At 38.3% G+C, this 18833-nt stretch overlaps 1 protein-coding gene across 4 annotated transcripts in view; it reads left to right on the top strand.

Moving 5' to 3' along the window:
* LOC124796435 (cAMP-specific 3',5'-cyclic phosphodiesterase 4A-like) overlaps positions 1-18596 on the top strand; it is a 323597-nt gene extending 305001 nt beyond the window's left edge. For 3 of the 4 annotated variants that reach the window (XM_047260627.1, XM_047260626.1, XM_047260624.1), the window contains one exon: positions 13153-18596. In XM_047260627.1, coding sequence (XP_047116583.1) covers positions 13153-13187 — 35 coding nt within the window. In that variant the 3' untranslated portion in view covers positions 13188-18596. The remainder of the gene's footprint in view (positions 1-13152) is intronic. The other variant, XM_047260625.1, reaches the window with a different exon arrangement.
* The last annotated feature ends 237 nt before the right edge of the window (positions 18597-18833 follow it).

Below are 18833 nucleotides of genomic sequence, written 5' to 3'. Positions count from 1 at the left end.
TCCTTGTAAGAAGGAGCACTTTTCTTTGTTGGACTTTAGACCAGCCAGAAAAAGAACTTTAAACAAACAGTCTAAGTGTGTTACACAATCAGCAAGTGTACAACTTGTGACTACAATTGTCTAACTAGTTAATTGTTATACGACTCACTATGTTGTCCTCATTGGTCAATGCTCATCAGAGACATGGATATTATCAGGAGTGCCCCAGGGAAGTGCAATAGGACTGCTGTTATTTTCTGTGTACATAAATGATTCGGTGGACATGGTAGGCAGTAATCTGCACTTGTTTGCTGATGGTGTTGTGGTGTATGGTAAGGTTTTGAAGTTGAACAACTTTAGGGTGATACAAGAACACTTAGACAAAATTCCTAATTTGTGTGATGAATGGTAGCAAGCTCAAAATGTAGAAAAATCTAAGTTAATGCAGATAAGTGGGAAAAATAGACCCATAATGTTTGGATACAGCATTAGCAGTGTCACGCTTGACACAGTCACATTAAAATATCTGGGCATAAGTTACAAAACAATATGAAAAGGAATGGGCATGTGAGGATTGTGGTAGGGAAGGTTAATAGTCGACTTTGATTTATTGGGAGAATTCTAGGAAAGTGTGGTTCATCTGTAAAGGACATAACATACAGGACCCCAGTGTGTCCTATTGTTGAGTAAGAATTGAGTGTTTGGGATCCATAATAGGTTGAATTAAAGGAATGCATCAAAGCTATTCAGAGGTGGGCTGTTGGATTTGTTACTGGTGGGTAACATGCTTTAGGAACTCAAATGGGAATCCCTGGAGGGAAGGCGATATTATTTTCAAGGAACACTGTTAAGAAAATTTATAGAAGTTGAAGCTAACTGCAGAATGATTCTACTGTCTCCAACATAAATTGTGAGTGAGGACCATGAAGATAAGGTAAGATAAATTAGGGCTCATACAGAGGCATAACTTTATTTGCAACTGCAACAGGAAAGGAAATGAGTAGTAGTGGTACAGGGTCCCCTCCACCATGCGTTTTATGGTAGATTGCGGAGTATCTACGTAGATGTAGATGTAAAACTGTTCCAGCAACAACTAAAAACTGCAGGAGCTGGAACACTTCCAAATTGCAGTCTCTGAAACGGGAAGGAACAAACATAGGTGAGAGTTCAGCACAAAGTATTGCATGGACTGCTCATCCAGTGGTAAATGTAAATATGCCTCTGTCCATCAGTTTCTCTGAACTTGGAAGAGGTGAAGTACCCATGAAAATTGTTGGTTTACAATTGCTTTAAAGAAGGCACACAGACATAAACCAGCTGAACGCTTTGTTATAATGCCATTGTCTTTCCATCTGTGCAGTTTTTGAGCAACTTGTTTAGATGTTACACGGGAGAGAGACAGACCCTGTGTGAAAAAATCAGCTGTGCATTGCCTTTCACTGTAATGTGCACTTAAAAGTCACTGGCCCCACATAAACATGGTTCAAACAATTCCTTGTACTTACTACACAAATCAGAAACATTAGAGTGAGGCACTGAAACACTGATTTGTAAAACACTGTCTTGTCTGCACAGGTTGAACAAGTCTAATAAGTCTAACACAAAAATGTTTCATCTCTTTTGAGAATTAAGTTGTTGTTGTTGTGGTCTTCAGTCCTGAGACTGGTTTTTTTGTGGCGGTGTTCGTAGCGACAAACAATTCGCTGTAGAAACGGCTTACGAAGTCACCGCCACACTTTTAATAGCGGGCCGACCGGTCCGCTGGAACAGTGAACAGTAAACAGTAAGATGAAAACCCAAACACTCATATTAAATAAAAGTCGGTACTTATCTTTATTACGAAGATACAGAAATACAGTAGTGAACTCCGTGTCTACTGAAATCTGTCTAGTTCGAGTCGGAGCGGCTAGGTCAGCGTCGGCTGACGACAAACAACAACTCTGCTGCGATGAACACACAACTGACTAGCAAGTACACAATTCGGTGGCGAGTATACAACTGAGCGGCGAATACAGAACTGTCCTAGCGCTCGCGACTCCAGTGCTTAAGAAGCCAGAAGCCAGCGGTGGCGCGCGCAGACTTGCGGCGATTTGCTGTCTCGCTGGCGCTGCTTATGCGGACGGCGTCCGGACTTTGATGCTGCCAACCTTTTGGCAGCGGGCTCGGGTGGCATTACTGGCTAGGATATAACAGGTTTGATGCAGCTTGTAACACTCCGGTTTATTCTACTTGACTTATCCCGCTCGATCGGGATCTGATAGCAGCCCAAATAGATATTAATTAATGTGACCGTGTGCCTAATGGGGCTGGCAATCGGATTGGACTGCTACGGAGTTGTTACATTCCATTTTGTCCTTCGCAAATGCTGTAATAATGTACTGTTTGGTGGCAAGAGGAACAACAAACACAGCTTCATCAATCAACGACCTATATTCATCACAAAAACACCAAAATAAGGAGACAGCCACTGCCTTCGTCAATACACTGTTAATAACGGCTAATCTCAGCACAGGCTTCCTCGGTATTCATAATCGTCACACGCAGATTTTAATCACTGTATCCAGCACTGCAATCCAACACTGCAATCCAAACAATGCCGGCGCGGTAGACGCGGAATCTCAGTAACGGCACATAAATATCACTGAATCACTCTGTTGATTATACTTTCTCACTTTCCCGTATAATACTAACACAAAGGGGTTGAACCGCGGCGATGGCCACTCCCTTTGTCGGTAATTTCTATCAATTGCTGGCTTCTGCTCAGCTCTGCCCACCTCGTGGGAACCTACAACACGCACTGACTTGGCTCAACTCTCGCTCTCGCGACCCGACACACTAATCGATAGTTGCCCTGTCGACCTGTGTGAGTGCAAACCTAGTAGTAAGGGCCTGCGGACCCCTTACATCCCCGCCCTCAAAAACTTCTTTAGAGCCGCAGGCAAAAAAGAATCGGCAAGGGAATGAAACATTGCTACATTTGAACAAACACACAGTGTAAATAATTAATGAAATTACAATTCATCAAATAATCCCTCGACTCCGGTAGTGGGCTGCCTCCACAATAATTTTTGCAAAAGGTTATACATCTCATAAACATGGTATTGTCCAAATTACAATTTTTATATCAACCAGCAATAGTCCTCTCTAGTCCAATATTGAATGAAACACACAACATATACACTCAAAAATTATTACTTAAACACAGGACATATGAATTACTATACTACAAATTAGTTATCACAGGTTTTATACTCATTCTTAGATAATCTTCGACATGAAATATGCAATTCTAATTGTAATACATCACAAAACACAATGTAAATAAACCTTTCCCTCTTTCAAATGTCAATTTTACAGCTAAATGTTCTAACCACGTCCTTCCCCACTACATCAAGGAGCTTGAACACTCTCAGTTCAGACATTGGCCCTAATTGAGTTCCTCTTCCTCATCTGGGTCATTTCTGCTCTCGTGGGAGTAGTACCTTTTTATGTTTTCCAAATGCTCCTTACCATGCACTCTCTTTGTCCGTGCATATTCCAACTCCACAGTGTTATGATGACCAATTTTTATAATCCTGTACGGTCCCTTATAAACGTGGTTAAACTTATGTATTTCAGAGTTTATTTTCTTTGATCTAGCATGAACCTTTACTAATACCAGGTCTCCCATTCAGTAAGTTATCGGTTTCACTAGCTTGTCGTGTCTTTCCTGTCTTTTCCTAGCCTTCCCCTTCATACTTAATTCCACCAGCTCCAATTTCCTTTCCCAGGTCAATGAACTTCCTGGTGGGTAGACTAACAACTCACGAAAAATACTATCGGGTTCTTGATTGAGCAATACTTCACATGAGGCAAACCCTGTAGACTCATGTGGGAGGTGATTCCTAACCCGCTCAAATTCTTCCAGATATTCTTTCCATGAACCATGCTTCCTATGACAGTAGTTTCGGCATAAACGGTTCAATTCCTTCATTGTTCGTTCCGCTGGGTTAGAAGCTGGCCTATACCTAGAAATGACAATTTGCTCTATTCCGTGCTCACTTAGCATCTCTGTCCATTCCTTTGACCTGAACTGTGACCCATTATCACTCAAAATTCGCTTAGGAATACACACCTATTGAAAATAGTCTTTCTCAAAATGGTTAATGATGGCTCTACTAGTAGCTTTCTTCAATGGGTAAAATTTTATGTACTTGGAAACCAGTTCTTCCACTACTAAGATTTGTGTGTAATTCCCTTGTGAGGCAGGAAGTGGCCCAAAGAGATCCACTGCAACTATGTCCTTAATTGCTGTTGGTACAATTGGATGCATATATCCTTTGTGCTGTACTGTAGTCGTTTTAGATTTTTGACAGTTGTCACATGTACTCGGTATTTTACGTATATGCCTTCCCATGTTGTTGAATGCACAATCTAATTTCAACTTTTCCAGGCACTTCTTCGGTCCATAATGCGCATTACTATAGTGCGTATACCAAATTAATTTTTCTACCACATGCTCAGGCACACAGAGTTTCCAGTTCTCCTCACTCTCCTTGTTTCTTTTATAAAGTATCCCATTATGAATATAATAAAATGTGCGAATCCTTTCCTCTCCTGCACACCTGTATTTGTTTTTAATTGTCTTTAATTTCTCGTCCTTGTTCTGTTCCCTGCGCACATTCTTCAGGAATTTCCTTATGAATTCTTCATATTGTACTCCCTTCATCAGGTTAATTCTAACTCCTTCTCCTTCTGGCCTGTCTACCAACATTCCTCTCGAGTCAGCTGGTAATCTTGACAAAGCATCCGGTATTATGTGTGTTGCTCCTGGTTCATAAATTATCTCGAAGTCATAGTCTTGTAATGCCAGGGCCCATCGTGTTAGTCTGCTATGCCTCAACTTGCTTGTGGTCAGAAATGTAAGGGCCTTATGGTCAGTCACGACTTTCACATGCCTCCCGGCCAAATAATACCGGAAACACTTAAACCTCCACACAATTGCCAATGCCTCCCTTTCAGTAATCGAATATTTCCTCTCCCAAGCATTTAAACTTCTGCTACCAAACGCTATTGTTCTTACACTCTCACCATTTCCGCTCCTCTCTATTTGGTACAAATGTATTCCTAGTCCATAGTCAGAGCTGTCTGCTCCTAAATAAAAATCCTTGGAAAAATCCGGGTGGTACAATATATCCGCACTATATAGTGCTTCCTTGATATTCTCAAACTCGGTTTGGCACTCTGCACTCGGCAAACCTCAAAGTTTTTATTTCTTCTCCATGGATTTTAATACCTACTCCGGATTTTTCTGTTGTTTACTTTACTGCTTGCTCAATATACAGATTGAATAAAATCGGGAAGAGGCTACAACCCTCAACTCTTATCACTGCCATTTGGTTTCTATACAAATTGTAAATAGCCTTTCGGTCCCTGTATTTTACCCCTGCCACCTTCAGAATTTGAAAGAGAGTATTCCAGTCAACATTGTCAAAAGCTTTCTCTAAGTCTACAAATGGTAGAAACATAGGTTTGCCTTTCCTTAATCTAGCTTCTAAGAGAAGCCGTAGGGTCAGTATTGCCTCACGTGTTCCAATATTTCTACGGAATCCAAACTGATCTTCGCCAAGGTCAGCTTCTACTAGTTTTTCCATTCGTCTGTAAAGAATTCACGTTAGTATTTTGCAGATTCGCGTTAGTATTTTGCAGCCGTGACTTATTAAACTGATAGTTCGGTAATTTTCACATCTGTCAACACCTGTTTTCTTTGGGATTGGAATTATTATATTCTTCTTGACGTCTGAGGGTATTTCGCCTGTCTCATACATCTTGCATACCAGATAGTAGAGTTTTGTCAGGACTGGCTCTCCCAAGGCCGTCAGTAGTTCTAATGGAATGTTGTCTACTCCCGGGGCCTTGTTTCAACTCAGGTCTTTCAGTGCTCTGTCAAACTCTTCACGCAGTATCATATCTCCCATTTCATCTTCATCTGCGTCCTCTTTCATTTCCTAATATTGTCCTCAGGTACATCGGCCTTGTATAGACCCTCTATATACTCCTTCCAGCTTTCTGCTTTCCCTTCTTCACTTAGAACTGGGTTTCCATCTGAGCTCTTGATATTCCTACAAGTGGTTCTCTTTTCTCCAAAGGTCTCTTTAATTTTCCTGCAGTATCTATCTTACCCCTAGTGAGATAGGCCTCTACATCCTTACATTTGTCCTCTAGCCATCCCTGCTTAGCCATTTTGCGCTTCCTATTGATCTCATTTTTGAGACGTTTGTATTCCTTTTTGCCTGCTTCATTTACTGCATTTTTATATTTTCTCCTTTCATCAGTTAAATTCAATATTTCTTCTGTTACCCAAGGATTTCTACTAGCCCTCGTCTTTTTACCCATTTGATCCTCTGCTGCCTTCACTATTTCATCCCTCAAAGCTACCCATTCTTCTTCTACTGTATTTCTTTCATCCATTCCTGTCAGTTGTTCCCTTATACTCTCCCTGAAACTCTGTACAACCTCTGGTTCTTTCAGTTTATCCAGGTCCCATCTCCTTAAATTCCCATCTTTTTGCAGTTTCTTCAGTTTTATTCTACAGTTCATAACCAATAGATTGTGGTGAGAGTCCACATCTGCCCCTGGAAATGTCTTACAATTTAAAACCTGGTTCCTAAATCTCTGTCTTACCATTATATAATCTATCTGAAATCTGTCAGTATCTCCAGGCTTCTTCCATGTATACAATCTTCTTTTATGATTCTTGAACCAAGTGTCAACTATGATTAAGTTGTGCTCTGTGCAAAATTCTACCAGGTGGCTTCCTCTTTCATTTCTTAGCCCCAATCCATATTCACCTACTATGTTTCCTTCTCTCCCTTTTCCTACTACCGAATTCCAGTCACCCATGACTATTAAATTTTCGTCTCTCTTCACTATCTGAATAATTTCTTTTATTTCATCATACATTTCTTCAATTACTTCGTCATCTGCAGAGCTAGTTGGCATATAAACTTGTACTACTGTAGAAGGTGTGGGCTTCATGTCTATCTTGTCCACAATAATGCGTTCACTATGCTGTTTGTAATAGCTTACCCGCATTCTTATTTTTTTATTCATTATTAAACCTACTCCTACATTACCCCTATTTGACTTTGTATTTATAACCCTGTATTTGCCCGACCAAAAGTCTTGTTCCTCCTGCCACCGAACTTCACTAATTCCCACTATATCTAACTTTAACCTATCTATTTCCCTTTTTAAATTTTCTAACCTACCTGTGGGTAGCTTTGAGGGATGAAGTAGTGAAGGCAGCAGAGGAACAAGTAGGTAAAAAGACGAGGGCTAGTAGAAATCCTTGGGTAACAGAAGAAATATTGAATTTAATTGATGAAAGGAGAAAATATAAAAATGCAGTAAGTGAAGCAGGCAAAAAGGAATACAAACGTCTCAAAAATGAGATCGACAGGAAGTGCAAAATGGCTAAGCAGGGATGGCTAGAGGACAAATGTAAGGATGTAGAGGCCTATCTCACTAGGGGTAAGATAGATACCGCCTACAGGAAAATTAAAGAGACCTTTGGAGATAAGAGAACGACTTGTATGAATATCAAGAGCTCAGATGGAAACCCAGTTCTAAGCAAAGAAGGGAAAGCAGAAAGGTGGAAGGAGTATATAGAGGGTCTATACAAGGGCGATGTACTTGAGGACAATATTATGGAAATGGAAGAGGATGTAGATGAAGATGAAATGGGAGATATGATACTGCGTGAAGAGTTTGACAGAGCACTGAAAGACCTGAGTCGAAACAAGGCCCCCGGAGTAGACAATATTCCATTGGAACTACTGACGGCAGTGGGAGAGCCAGTCCTGACAAAACTCTACCATCTGGTGAGCAAGATATATGAAACAGGCGAAATACCCTCAGACTTCAAGAAGAATATAATAATTCCAGTCCCAAAGAAAGCAGGTGTTGACAGATGTGAAAATTACCGAACTATCAGCTTAATAAGTCACAGCTGCAAAATACTAACACGAATTCTTTACAGACGAATGGAAAAACTAGTAGAAGCCAACCTCGGGGAAGATCAGTTTGGATTCCGTAGAAACACTGGAACATGTGAGGCAATACTGACCTTACGACTTATCTTAGAAGAAAGATTAAGGAAAGGCAAACCTACGTTTCTAGCATTTGTAGACTTAGAGAAAGCTTTTGACAATGTTGACTGGAATACTCTCTTTCAAATTCTAAAGGTGGCAGGGGTAAAATACAGGGAGCGAAAGGCTATTTACAATTTGTACAGAAACCAGATGGCAGTTATAAGAGTCGAGGGGCATGAAAGGGAAGCAGTGGTTGGGAAAGGAGTGAGACAGGGTTGTAGCCTCTCCCCGATGTTGTTCAATGTGTATATTGAGCAAGCAGTAAAGGAAACAAAAGAAAAATTCGGAGTAGGTATTAAAATTCATGGAGAAGAAATAAAAACTTTGAGGTTTGCCGATGACATTGTAATTCTGTCAGAGACAGCAAAGGACTTGGAAGAGCAGTTGAATGGAATGGACAGTGTCTTGAAAGGAGGATATAAGATGAACATCAACAAAAGCAAAACAAGGATAATGGAATGTAGTCTAATTAAGTCGGGTGGTGCTGAGGGAATTAGATTAGGAAATGAGGCACTTAAAGTAGTAAAGGAGTTTTGCTATTTGGGGAGCAAAATAACTGATGATGGTCGAAGTAGAGAGGATATAAAATGTAGGCTGGCAATGGCAAGGAAAGCGTTTCTGAAGAAGAGGAATTTGTTAACATCCAGTATTGATTTAAGTGTCAGGAAGTCATTTCTGAAAGTATTCGTATGGAGTGTAGCCATATATGGAAGTGAAACATGGACGATAAATAGTTTGGACAAGAAGAAAATAGAAGCTTTCGAAATGTGGTGCTACAGAAGAATGCTGAAGATTAGATGGGTAGATCACATAACTAATGAGGAAGTATTGAATAGGACTGGGGAGAAGAGAAGTTTGTGGCACAACTTGACCAGAAGAAGGGATCAGTTGGTAGGACATGTTCTGAGGCATCAAGGGATCACCAATTTAGTATTGGAGGGCAGCGTGGAGGGTAAAAATCGTAGAGGGAGACCAAGAGATGAATACACTAAGCAGATTCAGAAGGATGTAGGTTGCAGTAGGTACTGGGAGATGAAAAAGCTTGCACAGGATAGAGTAGCATGGAGAGCTGCATCAAACCAGTCTCAGGACTGAAGACCACAACAACAACAACAACCTGCCCAATTACGGGATCTGACATTCCACGCTCCGATCCGTAGAACGCCAGTTTTCTTTCTCCTGATAACAACGTCTTCTTGAGTAGTCCCCGCCCAGAGATCCGAATGGGGGACTATTTTACCTCTGGAATATTTTACCCAAGAGGACGCCATCATCATTAACCATACAGTAAAGCTGCATGCCCTTGGGAAAAATTACGGCTGTAGTTTCCCCTTGCTTTCAACCGTTCGCAGTACCAGCACAGCAAGGCCTTTTTGGTTAGTGTTACAAGGCCAGATCAGTCAGTCATCCAGACCGTTGCCCCTGCAACTACTAAAAAGGCTGCTGCCCCTCTTCAGGAACCACGTGTTTGTCTGGCCTCTCAACAGATACCCCTCCATTGTGGTTGTTGCACCTACGGTACAGCTATCTGTATCGCTGAGGCATGCAAGCCTCCCCACCAACGGCAAGGTCCATGGAACATTGGGGGGGGGGGGGGGGGGGGGGGGGGGGATAATTAAGTATATGAAACAAAACACAGATTGTCACTCGACAAGAAGTTGCTGGCAAACTACACATACTAAGGACTAGAATTCCTTGTCCATTATAATAGGCAGACAAAACAGAGCTGCTGTAATGGTGGGCTACTGAATCTGTCATATGTCAGTTTATTAATCGTGGAAACTGAAGCATCAGTGTCCAGCTGTAATTTAATTGTCTTTTGTTCCACTTGTAAGTGAACAAAAAGTTTTTTCACATGCCTACTTATGGTATTGGAAGATTTCTGCGATGTGGAGAGTGTGAGGTTTGGCTGGTGGTGCTGTGAATGTCTTCAGTGACACCTTTTGCATGTGTTGATAGCTTAGCAGCAGCCATGCGTTTACCTAGTGGCAGTTGGTTGCTGAGCCTAAAGTGCCACGTAAACACACTGTCTGAATGTGACTGCCTTCCACTGTGGTAGCATGTTGCATCACAATGAAGACAAGCTTTCCAGGTGTAATTCAAAACGCATTGCGGACAAGACTTCCTGAGAGAATTTTGCAACACACATGATGTACCACGAGACTGAAGGTTTTTACTTCTGTGCTCACTGTTTGTATGAGCCCTGTGTTTAATCACTTTAAAGCTGTCATATACTTTAGAATTAATGTCTTGTGCACATTGAGCAATGAAACACATCGAGCCTCAAAATCAGTCTCTGTTGAGTCCACAATTATTTGAGATTCCCAAACTGTTTGTAAATCGGGATCAGATAGTTTTAGAAATGCAGAGCAAATGTGCGCATTTGAGACATTCTGTATGACTGAGTCATGTAACATGAAATATCTATAACTGATACCACAAGAAGACTTAAAGTTACAATGTCTTGGTTAGCCTTGAGTTGGGCAATGTGTGGTTTTTATTGCTTGAGACAAAAAAATTTAAACCTTGCTGCTGCAACATAGACCTGATTACCAAAATGTTTTTCGAGCAACTCAGCAAGATCATCACACTTGACTGGTTCGGGACTAGTATCTGGACATAACTTTACACACAGGCTGTAAACACTGGGTCCCATCATTGACAAAAAATAAGCACTGCACTGCATACCTGTCTATTGTAAGTAGCCAAACAGGCTTACAATTGCACTCGATATTCTGAACGTTCTTCTTTCTGACAATGGTATGGATGAAATTTAGATGTGGCAACCCATGGCGGAGCTGCTTGGCAGTTGAGTAGTGATGTCATTTGTACACTGAGCAGCAGGTGTTCAAACCTGCAGCACCTGCACCTGGAAGTGAACAATTTTGATTAGAGACATTTCCTGTGGCAGCTCAGACATGATGAAATACTAGGTAAGATACATAAATTCTAAAACAGAAAGGTGGCAACACTAGGCAGTCAGGTATGTGTACACAAAAACCATGCAGCAGGCGAGCAAGTCATTAAATCTCATCGATAATAAATTGTACGTGACAAAAATATGATCATCAGTACAATGATGTGTTAATTACTTGCCCCAAGAGGACAATGAGTGGATACTAGAACATGTAAAACATTAGTTCACTTTATTACAAGAGAGATATGTAGATTAACTTCTACTTTGTATAATACATTTCCACAGGGATGTTTTGACTATTTACAACTGTCTCTGAATATTAAAGTATCTATGGATACAGGCAATTAACAAGAATCTTCACTTGAAGTATATCAACATAATGTTCACAGTTAAAGGTCAGCACAAGATGTAGTATTCACTGATGTCCTATCTAAGATGATTCTGTTGTCTTATTCACTGATAACAAACTGTGTGAACCTTCCTCTGCTTGGCTGTATATCACCATCCATGTGGTGGCACTGCAGAGCTGGGAGGGACGGTGTGGCTTTGACAGCACCTCCTATTCGTTGTTGCAGAATGCAGCAAGACATTGTTAACTTTTGTGGTATCAATGTGAAGTGCTGACTATGTTATGGCACTGCAATCCTTGGATGTTGCCACACTGCCTGTTGTTCAGTTCAGTCAGAGAGCCATTCACAAAGTTCTGTGTGAATGTCCTCATAGTTGAAAATCTCTTCCTCCCCAGATGTCCATAAAATTTGCTGAAAAGATGAAAATCATGCTGTGCAAGATCTGGACTTGTTGATCAGCATGTCCTGTATCTTGTGGCCATGTTCAAATTGTTCACATCGTTTCACTATGGCTAGATGCAGCATTGCATTTGGTCCATATACTGTTACAATTTCATAGTGAATGTATGCAGTTTAAAACATTTACCTCACAAGAATTGCACTGTCACACATACTTCAAATTTGAAGTACGTGTTCAGTTGCCACATCATTTCAGCCACCCACTATGATACACCTGTTGTTCATGCCACAAAGGAACTGTGTCTGCTGGAAACACAGAACGTATACTCCTCGTCTGACATGCAATGTCATACTGATAAGTGGACTCAAACTGACAAGTTCTTCATAAATTTGACTGGATTTAGCAACCACTGAAATAATATCACCATGTACCCTCTCAACTCATGAAGTTTCATTTCAGTTGCCCCTCCCCTGCTGCATGCTTTACTTTTGTTTTGTTGGGCAGTGTACGATTGTTGGTACAAAGCAAAATATATAATTGGAAAATAAAATAAGAAGTGGAATAGTGTATGTCCAAGGATGGATATATACATAGTTTTTTATTCACTATGCTACACTCACAAGGCTTTCCTTTCTTTTCTGTAGCCTTAACGCCAACGAAAACTATTTGATACTGGTGAAAAATGAATTAAATACTGCTGCCCTTCTCACCGAGTTATAATGCATCAGCACTCTGTGTCTGAGATTTGTTCTGTTTGACGTGTTCTGCACTGTCATAGTTAATGTGGTGTTATTCATTACATCACTTGTAGGAAGAAATATGTACTGAAATTTTTTTTTTTCAGCTCAACTGCATCTACTTCAGAAGACATTGATAGTGAGGCTTTTTGCTAACAGATGTTTGGAGAATGTCTGTGTCCCAGCTTCTTACAATAAAATTTATTGTTCATTTTATTCACTCTACATATTCTATGACAGTATTTTTGTAGTGCTTTCTCAACATTTCATACAAGCTAGGAAACTGGAAGTTACATATTAAAGATTACGATTCAGTTTATGTATTCATCCAGTTATTTCCTCATATATCAAAGTAATGCATGAAATACAGAATAAATTTTAAATTCTATTTCACATCCTATCATATAAGTTGTGTTTTGAGTGATACATGAAAGTTGTCAGCATTTTTATTGACAAAAGTCTTATTGGCTATCCCTTTGTCAATTTGAAGTGAATCATTTAAAATTTGTGTGTACCTCTAAAACTGAGTGGTTTATTTATAAGTCTGTGACTGTAAAATAGCAATTGCACTACTTTTAACTTTATATTTATTTGCAAACTTAAACAAAATGATTTATTCCCGGCCTCTTTTTGCCAGGGGACAGCAGCTGTGCAGAAGTTGGTCTCTCCTAGATTGTGAGAATATGATACCAACTCAGGTTGAAGTGAGCCTTCAGTCTACTTCTGGACCCAACATCAGGAATTATTTTTATTACAGGTACAAAATAGCTAGAAAAGTGTACACAGCTTCCATCCTCATTGAGAGTGATAGTGCTGAAAAAAGTGTAATAAATATTTCTATAATAAATGATTTTTAATGATGTATTTGATGAAATGGAAAGACTTTGCAACTACACATGTGTGAGTATGCCTTCCTGGCCAGAGTAATATCTTTTTATAAATTTAAATCAGAGTATGAGTGATGATATAAGTAACTGAATGATAAAGATGAACAGATATATAATTTTGTGACAGCTTTTCATACTTCCCTTAAATTAGCATTTCAAGAATTTTTGTGTAATGTTGGATATATATATATATATATCTTATATAAAGTTTATTTTATATATCACAAACAAATACAGGCATTGTGTTTTAAGAACACAACTGTACGCTTATACATCACCGGAGTTTATACAGAGGGATCAAGCAAGTTAGAAGAAATATTATTTGAAACAACACAGGTAGAGACAGAGTTATTGTGTAGTTGAAAAGTCACAACATATAAATATGTTATTTATTTATTTATTTCTGTTCATTATTCTGGATCATATAGAGCATTTTTTGATCAGTTGAAAGTCATTATTGTAAGCATGATGTACATTTTTCTGACGGTCATAGCCACGAGTGCCCCCTGTGGACTCACTGTTGGTGTCAGCGTATAGTCAGGGGAGGAGCGCAGACAGGGTTTTGTACTCAATCAACTGTATACGCTTACTCTTCTCACAGTATCACATAGTTTTAAAGAGACTAAAGAAACATCTGATGACAACAATAATAAATTGTCAATTTAAAAAGAAAGTTCATACTCAATGTATATAAAATGAGCCTTTCACTGTGTCTACATCTTTCTGTATTTCAACAGTTGAAACATTCCATATAAAATGAACTTCAAACAAGACCACAGATGAAAGGGGCTCTGGTGTATAGATATTAAATGTTGTGTCTGTTTTGAGATGTGAAGGCTGTATAGATGTAGTGGATTTGATTTTGAAGATGATGTTTAATGATTTTGTGTTGTATAATTTTTAAATGATGCATCTCTGGTACTTTATCCATAATCAGGTAACTACCTGAACAGTGACATGAAATTATGATCAAAGAACTGTTCAGCTGTAACTAAGCAAAGATCTGCTGCTTTACACGAATGAGTATTTGAAACAAAATATTCACAGGGTTTACAAGACATGTAAATTTACAAGGCATGTAAATATAGTATTGTGTAACAATGGATGCAAGTATTAAATTTCAGTGATGTATGTAATTAAATTTTAATTGTAAAGTACAATTTTATATAGTAGGCAATCTCTTTTATGTACCATGTCCTATATGACTCTTTAATTTTCAGTCTGCATGTGTTCTATAACACTGAATGATCTTTAGTGTGAGGTATGTATTTCACCGTGTTACAATGACATATAATGTGATGTTTATCTAAAATATGCAGAGTTTTTGTAAGAAATATTACAGTACTGCCTTTCAGTATAGTACATGGATCAGCCATAAATTTTCGATGTCTAAAAATGATACTCTGCTACTAATGAAGTGAACATTCATTTGATGTAACAATAAGAATATCAGATACAAATTAAAATTAGTTGTGATGTCTTAAACCTCTGACTTTACTCTATATGTTCTTTTTTCCAAGTCATAGTGACTGTGGAATGTGATGTATGTGTGCACATCACATTTTTGTCTTCACATACAGTTTTAAATATGCTTATTTACAAACTGTGGGAAAATGTGCAATAAGTCCATGTAACATTTCTCATCTATTATATATCAAGTGTCGAAGTAGTAAAGGGGTAAATTGTTACATTCAGTGAAGGTGTTACAAGTTTAGCAAGTAAAACTACACATATGTATGTAAGAATTATGTTTGCAACCATTGGCAACATGTTTTGTCTTGTATTACCTGTTATGACTGATGAAACTGAACTAGCCATGCCTCGTATAATAAATGGATGAAATTAATGGACACCCTACTTACAGAAGTTTTCATTTGGCTCAGAAATGATGATTAAAAAGCAAATGGTGTGTCAGATACCAAAAGAAACATAAAAATATTGTGTGTTACCCCATGCTACGTTGACAATCTGACTTCGTTTTATACAAATAAGAAAAAAAGAGTGGCTTATTTTGATAACATTGTCCCAGAACTGTGTTTACTTTAAATGAACTATTCATGTATTGATAGCCTTAATATTGTGTTGTGGTAAACTGAGCAATGAAAGGTGTGCAGCATTGTTACTAGTAATTTATGATAGTCCTACTTGTTTGCTTTTTGTTTCATTGGAACCTTTAGATATGTGTGATTCTGTAAAATATGAGATGTACATATGTATCATGATCGATGTATTTCATTTGTGAGTCCATTCCATGTTTCACAATGTTTGTATTGTCTTTTTTGTATTTGTGAAAGATGATGAATGTTATTCTCCTTCTATTGTATGATACTATATCCTCTTCTATTGTACATGTGAACTGAACTTTTAAAAATGTGTCTCAATTTTTGTAAATATCCATTTTAAATATTTATCTACCAGAACTCTGAAGGTGCTATGAAACTATGTCTCTGTTCTACAGTTATGCCCCTCTTTGCCGTGGGCTCTCTACCTACTGACCTCCAGCAATACTGCATGTTTATATTCCAAGTATGAATGTTGTGTGCACCTTAATGTTTGTTCCTCTGTATTTCTTAATCTGTAACAAGAACAATCAGTTTCAAAACAAAAAATAGATGTTTTAAAGTAGGAATGAAATGAAGGATCACAGCTGACTGCATTAAAGTATTATATTTCAAGTTCATCTCTTAATATGTCAAATATTTAGTGTGATGGCATTTTTTTAACTTATGGAAGATTGTAACCATCTGTAGAATGGAATATCTGTGTGTGTGTGTGTGTGTGTGTGTGTGTGTGTGTGTGTGTGTGTGTGTGTGAGAGAGAGAGAGAGAGAGAGAGAGAGAGAGAGAGAGAGAGAGAGAGAGAGAGAGAGAGAGAGAGCAGATCACAGCTGAACATTTGAAACAAAATTGACATTGTACAACGTTTTATTGCTTTTGTTTTTGTAATTATTGTGTTATTGTGTTAGAAATGTAAATTGTACATTTTTTAAGAATAATTGTTCCAAGTTTTTAAGACACTCTTCTGTCTGTGGAATAACTTAATTGACTTTGTGTTGAATTAGCTTTGTTGGAGTTGTGTGAAAACCATATCAGCCTCTATATTTTAAAAGTATAGAAGGTCATGTTGAATGGAAACATTTGTGTGGGACAGTTAATAACAAGAATTTTTGTGGATGTTGTAACCTGTTTCTTCATAACTGTATTGCAACAAAAAATAATGGTCATATAAGATGTACTGTGTAACTTAATTATTCTTCGACAGAGAAATGGTTGTAGAACTATTTTCTCTGTACATGACTGATATTCTGTGCAGCTGTTAGTGAATAAATAATTGGAAATCCTTTAAATTATTTTCAGCCTTTTTCCTTTTGTGATGTGCTCATCCTTTTACAGATGAATTTGTAATTTTATAGAATGAGCAAACATTATGGGTCACAAAAGATGGTAATGCAACAAAAGATAGAGACTGGGTCATTTGTAACCTTAGTTCCATTTCTAATGAACAAATTGGAACACATATCAGTCAACTGTAGTAACTTCACCTGTTGATAAAGTGAGATAATTATTAAGATATTTGAGACAATGTTTACATACAGCTACATTTTGGGCTTTGCTGCTGTAGCGTGCAGGGAAAATGTAAGCATTATGGATAAGATTTGGCTTGATAAGAAAGGTAAAAATATTTTGCAGAATTTAGTCCAGCAGTGTGATAAACATCTACAATGATTTCTCAGACACTTATTGTTGTTGTTGTTTATTATTGTATCGAAGATGAACCAACAATATTTGGTTTCTAAATATTTTGATTATTCAGTTGCCAATGTCAAAATGCTAACATCAATAAACTGATAGGCAAATGCACTCTGTGTCCCACTTCAAATGACCATTAGTCATCCTAATTTAGTTTTTATATGGTTCACCTAAATTGTTCTAGGAAAATGCTGAGATATAAGACTATGGCTGAATTTGCTCCCACGTCCTGGTCTACCAGAGATAACACCCTACCTTTAATAAGTTCCAGGTAAACAAATCACTAAAGACTCAATGATTCATCTGTTCATATTTTTCAAGTGAAACCATAATTTGACTTCTCTGACTGAAATATACTATGAGGGGAATTCAATAAGAAATGCAACGCATTTCTTTTGTAGCCAATTTTGGTTGAAAAAGTGCAGAAGTTGTTGTTGGATATTCTCACTTCAGCCTCTATAGTTTCATGAAGTTTTGACAGGTGCTGCTGCTACATATAGCCTTCAAAATGGCATCTGTAATGGAACTACATTCCAAACAGAGTGTCATTGAGTTTCTTTTTGCAGAAAACCAGAGGATCATAGATATTTGCAATCACTTGCAGAATGTCAACAGAGACCTGGCAGTGAACAAAAGCATGGTGAGTCATTGGGTGAAGTATCTGTCATCAAGCAACAAAGTCGAGCAGACCTGTCTGATCTCCCGCTTGCCAGCCGGCTGTACACAACTGTGACTCCTGCTGGAATGTGCAAGACACTATCATTTGAGGTTGTCACAAAAATTGCAAATGAACTGCTCCTTCTTCATGACAATATAAGACCTCACACTAGTCTGTCCATCCTACAGAATGCTCCTAAAACTTCATAGGACTGTTCCTCCACACCTACCCTACAGTCTAGGTCTCGCACTTTCTGATGCCATCTGTTTGGTGCAACAAAGGATGAAATCCATGGGAATCATTATGTGGTTGATAGTGAGGTTATTGATGCAGCAAGACATTAACTCTTATGTTGACCAGTACAGTGGTACCATGTGTGCAATACAGACCCTCCCAGTAAGGTGTCATAAGCCCATTACATTGAACAGAGGGTTTTTAAGCCAAAAAATTGGGGAATAATATTGTGTATTGGAATCCTGAATAAAACCTGCTTTTAGAAATAAAAATATGTTGCATTACTTACAGAATTCCCATCATATTTATGTTGGAGGAGTTTCAGAATGGTACATGAAAATGTATGTTTTGTGTTGAAGAGAATTTTGTTCCATATACATTTGCATTTCCTTAAGTGGAACTCAAAGTATCTGAATTTATGATTCCTTTAGTAGATATTTTGTGTCATCAGTTCATATAAGATCTGGGGTGAATGTAAACATGGTGATGCACGTGAGTACCAAATTGGTCAACTCTGTAAGTAAATTCAAAACAGTCAGGTAGTGTAATGGTTAACAAAATGTATAAAGTTTGCTATATATTGTGATGTTAAGTGTATTTCAAGATACATAATGTCTATTGTTATTGGAATTGGTAAGATGGACACAAATAAAAAGGTGGCTGATTTAATGTATGCTCACATTATTATATTTGCACAATGTGGGAAACTGGAACTCAGAGCTATGCTCCTGCCAAAAGAGAGCAGGAAAAGGTACTGTACACTTTAAATGCCAGACCGTACATAATCTTA

This window comes from Schistocerca piceifrons, chromosome 4 (genome assembly GCF_021461385.2).
Source record: "Schistocerca piceifrons isolate TAMUIC-IGC-003096 chromosome 4, iqSchPice1.1, whole genome shotgun sequence".
NCBI lineage: Eukaryota > Metazoa > Arthropoda > Insecta > Orthoptera > Acrididae > Schistocerca > Schistocerca piceifrons.
This window is presented reverse-complemented; position numbering and strand designations above follow the sequence as displayed.